Raw genomic sequence first — 8772 nt, 5'->3', positions numbered from 1 at the left:
GCTTAATTGAAGTGTAATATGGTAGTGAATTAAACATAAAGCGATGTTAAGTGAAACGTAGTAAATATGAAATTTTCATGATGCTAAGCGCTAAACTATAAAATATCCAAAAGTGTGTATATGATTTAATTATTGAGATAAAATATTTAAGTGAAATATTATATGAAAATAAATTGTTTATAATGTGATCAAGAAGTGAATATTAAATTTCATGGCAATAGAGACTAAATTGGATATAATGTAAAGTCTTACATGATACTAATTGTTTAGTGAAAGTGATAATTTGATGGTGTTAATGATACTAATAAGTGTTAAAGATATTGAAAATTTATATACATTTTCTTGAAGATTTATTATGAAATAGAACTATTGATAAGTGATAAAATAAATAGTGTTAATAATTTTGATTTATGTATGTATAAATGTTCTAGTGATGTGAAAAAGAGATTACATTGTAAATGAAGCAAAAGTGAGCTAAATCTTGTAAACAATGAAATCAATGCTAATGAATATGAAATATAGTATGTCATGAATTCAAAATATAATGATTAAAATCTAATGAATATTCATAATTGAAATTACAAGTATTCTTGAAATTGTGTAAATGATGACTAGTTTGAAAAATGTGCAAAAGTGTAGTGAAATCATGGAAATCGTGAAATTTTACATTCATTTACAAATAATGTGAATCTAGTGATGTTTGAATGCCCATGTAGACTAGCGTTGAACTTCGTGGATATAATTGGCATGCCATAGGAACCTCAACACCCTCATATTATTCATGACATTGCATTTCGGTGCATTCTATTCTATTAATGCACTTCGGTGCCCGCGTTTCCAGCACTTATGTGGTCCATGTATCATGTTATGTTATCGTTCCATCTGGTTCAAATGTGTCTAGCATGGGCTACAAAATCATGGTAAGTGAATTTTGATAACAAGTCCTATTAAACCGTGAAATGATAAAATAGTGAATCGAAATATTAGTGAGTTTTTTAAATATTGAATAACCTATTGATTAATATGATATATTCATGAAATTATGATAGTAATATTGTTACTATTAAATATATAAAATAAATGGTAAGATTTGAATTCATGGGTACTTACTAAGTTATAATGAAGCTTAACGCATTATTGTTTAACGTGTAAGTGGAAGATCGATTTGAAGCTCTTGATTCAAGTTACGACCTCAACGCGTCTCATCACATCACCAAGGCTTGAAAAAGAGTATGAAATTAACATTTCCGTACTAGATTATGGCATGTACATAGGTGTTTTGAAGTATATGTTTATGAAAAAAATTACAAAATACTTTGTATAGTTTAATTATTTGGATAACTTAAACTATTCTAGAGAGTCTTGTCGCGATGTTTCCTACATTGGCGACGTGACGTAGTTGCCCAATGTCGCGATGTGATTTTTTCTCCTCGCGACCATGTTGACCTTGACTTGAAGCCGTAATGACCTTTGCCTCTAAGTCGCAACGTCACTAACTGTTTTGAACTAAGAGGTTTCTGAATGGCATTGGTTTGCAACCAAATTGAAGGGATGCTTGTAAATGATTTGTAATTCCTAAAATAAGCTTAATAAGATTAAAAAGATGTGTAGGAATTGCATTTGATATTTAAGTGATGTAGTGCTCTAATGTGGCATCCGTTACTTAAGTAATGATTTAACTCGAGTAAGGGGTTACATTCAGGCTCATTCATTTGTTAACTAAATGAATGCTTTCATCTTAGTCTTCCAATATGCATAATTTGCTCCATTGAGCATAAGGTGTGTGTGACTGAAGATCCTTCCATTGCAAACAAGTATATTAACCAAGATAATCACTATTTATGTTAGGTGAGAGACTTTAATATCGAATGTAGAAACGAGGGGGTATTTGGTTAGGAAACAAAAACTGTAGTTGAAGCATTGCTTGGAACTATGGCCACAGTTGCAACCATGAAATCAAAAGTGCATAAAAGTAAAGAAGGACACTGAGATTATTTACGCAATTCGAATTTAGTCTACGTCTATAAGGCCTTGTGCAGAGCAATGATCCACTATCTTTTTCACAATACAACCAATTATTTAAGTCCTAACATTGACTAGCTCTTACTGATTTGGCAACCTCACCATTGCACAAAGACTAGATCACTCACCCACTATGCTTCCCCGTCAAAAGCTTTGTTTTGCAATACAAAAGACTCTCTTGACTGCTTACAAAACAATGCACACATAAACGTCCCTAACTTGAACAAATTTGTGCTCTCTCTATCTTTTGGTTACACTTTAACCTAGACAAAACTTAAGTTTATATATTACTTAAGTTTTGCTTACATAAAATTCACAATCTAATCACTTTTCTATAAAGTAAAGCTAAAAATCGCATAGTAAAATAATTCCATAAAATCTCGGTGTAATTCAAAGCCTTCAACTATAAAAAAGGACTTTACTGTTCTGCAAGTAATCAATTTTCAAGTCTTCAATTTTAAATCAATTGGCCTTCGTGTTTTGGGCTCTTGTCCAAATATCCTCGAAACAGATAGCCCAATACTTTTGTGCTCAAATTTTCCAACTTTGAAAATAGGCAAGTACGACAATGAAACAATGTCTCAAGTTGTGGCCACTGCTTCAGCCAATGAAACAACTACATAATTTTTTCTTGCCTTCGAATGTGTCAACAAAATTTCTATCACTTGCATTAATATCCTTTGCATGTCGTCAGTACATGATAAATGGAAAATAAAACATGGTTGTGGGTAATTTGTCTTTGTGATAAATGATTTAATTACTATTTGATAGTAATTGACTTTTCATGAGGCAAGATGTAATGATTACAATGAGATAAAATAGAATCATATTAGGAGAACAAATTTATCTTAAAGAAATTAAGGATATCTTATGAGGGTAATACACACTTATGAAAAGGTCATTGGACGAGTACTTATTAAGTAGCTTTCATAATGATATATGATAATGTAGATCTCAGTCACTATACTTTAGTGGAATGAATTTGTGACTAAAAAATGTTGTAATTAATAGGTTTAAAGCTTGAACTTAATTACAAATTATTTGAGCCCTAATTATATATGTCTAAACGATCTTTCTGTTAGCTCGAGATAAAAAAAACGAATTGCATGTAAGAACCAATAATTTGAAATGAAAGAAAATGATGAAGTAAGAGAAATAGGTAGCATGTATCACTAACCACAATGAATGTGTTTTCTAACTAACTACAAAAGATGACTTAAGAATTAATTTAAGGTTCTTGAATTATTATTTAATAATTGAAGTTTGATGATGGAATTAAATCAATTAGTTGTTATGGATTTGATTGAATAAGAAAATTAAATATATTTTATCATAAATTCTATTACGGTAAAGTTGTTATAACTTTAATGGAATTGATATTAGGTTGAGAAAATTATTTAATTAAGAAATTAATTTAGTTGTTTAATTAAATTAAAATTTTTAACTAAATAAATAATATTTTGGGTAATAGAAAATAAATATTAGGTTAGATAAATTATAAGTGTTGGGTAAAAGTTTAGGAAACACATATAATTAGACCCAATACATGAAAGGCCCAATTAGGCCTTGTGTGATACATAGGGGCAACAAACCCTAGTAAAATATAGGACATGCCGCCACCTTTCTCTCTCTCTCTCTCTTATAGTTTAAGTAGGAGTTGTATTTTCTATTAAATTATTATTATTTAATCAGGACTTATTCAAGCATAACTCTTGTACTATATTCTCTCTCTCTCTTATAGTTTAAGTAGGAGTTGTATTTTCTATTAAATTATTATTATTTAATTAGGACTTATTCAAGCATAACTCTTGTACTTTTCTCTATAAGTAGAGATTACTAGTTAGCCAAATTACATACATTACATACGTTGTTATTCTAATAGAAAGTAGTGGTAATTTATTTATAAGAACAAGTTCTATTTTCTAGGAATATCGAAAAGTTGTCGGTTTATGAAGAGAATTTACTTTCCTATTGAAAGTAATTAAAACGTTTTCATTGTGTGACTTGGTTCGTGTTTCTCAAGCTCAAACTTAAGGCAATTCGTGGTTCAAGGATAATGGAGAAAGTCATTCGGCTAAAAGTAAGATTGACTTTAGTTTGCCTCGAACAAAGCACATGTATAACTTAGCTTACGTTTATTACTATAAATAACACAACAAGCTTGATTTTAGAAAAATTTTAAACTTCTGTTGTACCTAAAATAACTGTTTTCTAAATCGATTTTTTCAACAATCATTAAGTGGATCAATGAGGCATACAACTTATGAACTAGTATACGAATCATAGCCAACAATGTTAGAATTAGTAGGTCCAACCTTCCAAACAATTTACAATGAACCAATCACCCCTTCTCTTGAAATAAAATACAATGTACCCTAGGTAAAAGTGGAATAACATCCATGGGTTATAATAAAAAATGTTAACTAAAGTTCATCCTTGCTAGCAACGCTCTCATATGAATTTCATCCATTCCAACAATTGACAAGGTATTTATAATAAATCTGTTATCCGTCTTGAGTCGGTTCCTAATTAATAGGGGCTGTAAACTATGTCATATGTGATTGGATATGGTAATATTGGATATTGAATAATTCACGTTGATTTGGGTAAGTGCATACAAATGTTAAATTATTGAATGATAGTATGTGAAAGATCATATAAAATTGTAATATGAGCCCTAAGGACCAATGATACTACGAAAACGAGTTGAAATACTCGATTGAAGAAAATAAGACATGGATGGTAATACGAGAATGCCATATGTTTATAAAATTTATTGAGAAAACATTGATATTATGATTTGATTCCATGTATAAATACTAAATATCAAAATGTAAAACCTTAAAGGCATAATGGTAAGTTGACACTTAGAACTTAAATTAAGTGATGAATTATATGAAGTTTTAATACATGCACCATGAGACAAATAATAACCATAAGAGCATGTTTATAAATGATTTGGATAACTAATTTATGTACTTGATTTGCATATGTATTTCTTTCAAATCATGTTAGTACCACTAAGCTCTTTTGCTCAACATGCGAATTTGTTTGTTTTTGTGGGTAGGTAATGTTTAAGTCTAGAGGAACGAGAAGTTCAACAACATCCAAGACTCACTTCTCAACTCAACCAAGTTTTTATAGCCTTTTGTATGTTTTGTTTAAGTTAGCATGTACCTAGTGTCAAAACTTAGCTTTAAAGTCCCTTTTGATGTTTTGGTATTTGCAATGTTATGAATTTGTAATCTATACATGATCATAATGTATTAATATGTGCAAAGGAGTAGTTATATAGATATGATAGAATGCATGACCTTAATGTAATGTGTACGCCATGAAAGTGTTACTTGCATGCCAAATTAGTGAACTTAATGTTTGAAATTGGAAATGTTGTGATCTTGTTAGTAACCATTTGTTTGGATGTGTTTAATTGGTCATGTATGATGTTTAGAACTTTTATAAGGTGCCCCTTAATGTTTGGAAATGAATTGGTGTTGTTTTGATCCTTGGAGACTCGAACTTGGTCTAAATCACCCCAAATACAAATGTGAGTAGGAGAGAAATCTCGAACTCGAAACTCAAAGAGAAAACCACTACCATTTAACTTCTCTATAAAAAAAATGCGTTTTAACTTCTCTATAAAAAAAATGACCTATTTCCTTAAATATCTAAAATTCAATCCAAAACCTTAATTTTTTTTAAAAACCTGACTTTCTTTTTTAACAAATTCTGCCGTCAACTAATATAATTTGACAAAATAACCAGAGTTGATGTGGTCCCCAGTAATTATACGTGAGATTTAGATGGGTCCCACAGCTTCACTATGTATATAAATAAAATAAATCCCTAAAAGTGCGTTACGCAGTTCTTTTGATATTTCTCACCATTCTTCCTTTCTCTCGGTGACTTCTAATCCTCCCCTGCTCCTCCAACAATGGCGGACTATGGCGTAGCAATCTCTCTTTCTCAAGCTCACACCTCAGACGGCGACTCGTCCGAGCACAGCCCTCGAAGTGTCCCTAGACTCTCCGCCTCTGGCGGAGGCGGTTCCAAGTCTAAAACTCCTTCCAACAAGATTGTTACCCTTGATTATCACCACCGAACTCCGTCGTCGTCCGACAACACTGGTAGGAAGCCTAGAGGGAGACCTCCAGGGTCCAAAAACAAGCCCAAGCCACCCATTGTTATAACCAGAGATAGTAACTCGACTATGAAGCCAGTGATTCTCGAGATCTCCGCTGGTTCTGATATTATTGATGCCATTATCAGCTTTGCTCGTACACACAGTGTTGGTGTTAGCATTATCAGTGCTACTGGGTCTGTTTCAAATGTCACGCTCTGCCATCCTGTATCTCACGCGCCAGCGCTATCTCTTCATGGACCCTTTTCTCTACTCTCTTTGTCTGGCTCATTCATTGCCTCTAGTACTCTATCTTCTAACAAAACAAGCCAATCATCTTCATTGTCAACGTCACCGTCTCCTTCCTTGTCTTCTTCTGGTTCGTTCGGTGTAACTCTTGCAGGGGCACAAGGGCAAGTTTTCGGAGGGAAAGTAGGAGGGAAAGTAATGGCCGCAACGCTGGTGATTGTGGCGGCCGCTACGTTTGTAAACCCTGAGTTCCACATGCTGCCGGGTGAAGGTGATAATAAGGACCATAATCAGGAATCCAAGCCTTCTACACATGGTTGCGTTGCTGGTGGTGCAACCGAGTCTTGCACTTCTACTGGCTTGTCCATGCCTGTTTATGGAGTAGCAAGTCCCACTCCCCTCAATTGTCAAATTCCTCCTGATGTTATGCCTTGGGGTCCTTCCTCACGTCCTTATTGAGTAGAACATGAACAAGGGCATTTGAGAATTCCAACATACATTCATTAACTAGGTATCCTTTGGTTTTTCACCTTGAGCTTAAGCTCTTTGGAACTGTTTCCGGTGTTTGAGACATTTTCACATTTATCTTTCCTTGGCATACAGTACTATTTGTAGTTGAAGTTGGTTGTACCACTCATTGTATGCATGTTTGAACGTGTTAATGTAGTTTAGTAGTTTGTTAGAATAGTTTTAAGTATACTTGTATCAGTTCATTGTTGCTAACTGAGCTGGTTGTTTAGGGTGAGTTGTTAGTAACAACCTCATCCTTGTGCTTATAATGAAACGTATGAACCAATGTATTAGTTTCCCATCCTTATGTTTGCACATCTTCCATGCAAGTTTGGAGTTTTAAAATCAATCTTCATGGCTCACAAAGAAAAAGCTTGCAGGATTGTTCACGTCTCGTCAAATACTGATACTTGTATGGACGATGTGGAAAAGATGGCGAGGCTTCAGTACTTTCAGGCTTTCGGCTAGTTCTCACTCAATCTAGGGCTGCTATACGACAGAACCAATGGAAATGTGGGTTTTTGAGGTATTCAATGTCAGGGGTCTAACCTTTCCCTTGGGAAGGGGCTTTTTTTTTTTGTTACAAATCCAAAGCAAAATGTTTCTTGGCAGCTTTTCTTTCTCGTCTTCTCGTAGATCAGTCGCTTTTATGTTTTGATTTGGCTTGTCCTCAACTCTTAAACTCCATAGTTACTAATGGCTGGTATCTGATCCTTCAAAATTTAAAAATTGTTATGCATCCTCTATATGTATGTAATATATGTTTTAAATTTCGTTATCCAAGAATTCACATACAAGATCTAATGATATAATTAAGGGGAAAAGCTTGCGGACAAAACTCTTTATATGTTAGTAATAGGATATATTTTATCCTCTAAAGTATGCCATGATGTGTTTTAACTTCTATTATTTCATATATTTTGTATTTTGTTCAAATTTATTGATTGCACTGTTATTTTAGGTTTAAAATAGTGTTATAAAATTTATATGATATGCTTATTTATTTTTATTTTCTTGTGATTTATGTTTAAAATATGAGTTTACTTTTAATGTGTTATGTTTATATAAATTATACTTGTTTTTTTTTTTATCGTTATATCAATTTAATGGCATAAATTAATACCTATCAAAGCAACGAGAAAGAGAAATTAAGTTGGACTGGTTGAATCCACAGTAAATTTGGTTGGGTGGGGTGCAGCCTTTGAATGTTTGATCGATCTATATTCATTTCAAGCCACTAAATCTGACCTCTCTCTTTCGTCAGCTCTGCTCTCGTATCTCTACTTTCTTTTTTGGAATTTCAAGAAGAAACAGAAGAAAGTCCAAAATGCAGTCAAAATGCTCAGAACATACTTAAGCTTTTTTCACTTGAGACGTGACATTGACAATCAGAGGGAGCAGTGAGTCCCAAGTCCCAACCTCCTGCTCATTTATTACCCTTTCGTCGTCTTCCTCTTCCATCATAATTCAGAGTCTAGCCTTTACCGACTTAATCAAGAATTAAAACGTTGGTGATCAAAATTACTGTGGTCAAAAAATACATACCTAAGTGGGGTAAATTAAACATATATGCTATGTTTTAAAAAAATATTTAAGTATGTTGTTTTTCGTTTTTATATTTATCGAGATAGATCGTTTTTAGGAGAAAATGAAAATATATTCTACAGTGTGTTTTTAGGGTAATAAGAACTTTTTCAACGGTTATAATTTCAACAGTTACATCCCAACAATTATATATTTTTCTTATATAAACCCTCTAAATTTTATTATTTTCAATTCAAATTTATTCTCTCAATTTTAATTTTTCAATAATTTCATTTTAAATATTTTTTGTATCTTATTCTCTTTAATTTTATTTTATTCTTTATAAT

General features: G+C 32.5%; 1 protein-coding gene across 2 annotated transcripts; it reads left to right on the top strand.

Annotated features, from left to right (window-relative positions):
- Nucleotides 1-5889: 5889 nt before the first annotated feature.
- On the top strand, nucleotides 5890-7716 carry LOC105770888 (AT-hook motif nuclear-localized protein 17). 2 transcript variants are annotated; one of them, XR_008197981.1, is made up of 2 exons: nucleotides 5890-6902; nucleotides 7282-7716. XR_008197981.1 is itself a non-coding variant. In XM_052633795.1 (1 exon), exon 1 carries the CDS (start codon nucleotides 5957-5959, stop codon nucleotides 6848-6850), a length of 894 nt encoding a protein of 297 aa, XP_052489755.1. In that variant the 5' UTR covers nucleotides 5890-5956; the 3' UTR covers nucleotides 6851-7200. The 2 variants fall into 2 exon arrangements, 1 of the variants encoding a protein (XP_052489755.1); XM_052633795.1 differs by lacking the exon at nucleotides 7282-7716 and having other exon boundaries at nucleotides 5890-7200.
- Nucleotides 7717-8772: the final 1056 nt, after the last annotated feature.

This window comes from Gossypium raimondii, chromosome 7 (genome assembly GCF_025698545.1).
Source record: "Gossypium raimondii isolate GPD5lz chromosome 7, ASM2569854v1, whole genome shotgun sequence".
Classification (NCBI taxonomy): domain Eukaryota; kingdom Viridiplantae; phylum Streptophyta; class Magnoliopsida; order Malvales; family Malvaceae; genus Gossypium; species Gossypium raimondii.
Note: the sequence above shows the minus strand (reverse complement) of the source record. Positions and strands in the feature narration are given on the sequence as shown.

Excerpts from the sequence above, each read along its gene's own strand:
- LOC105770888 (XM_052633795.1), top strand. The coding sequence starts at position 5,957 with ATGGCGGACTATGGCGTAGCAATCTCTCTTTCTCAAGCTCACACCTCA.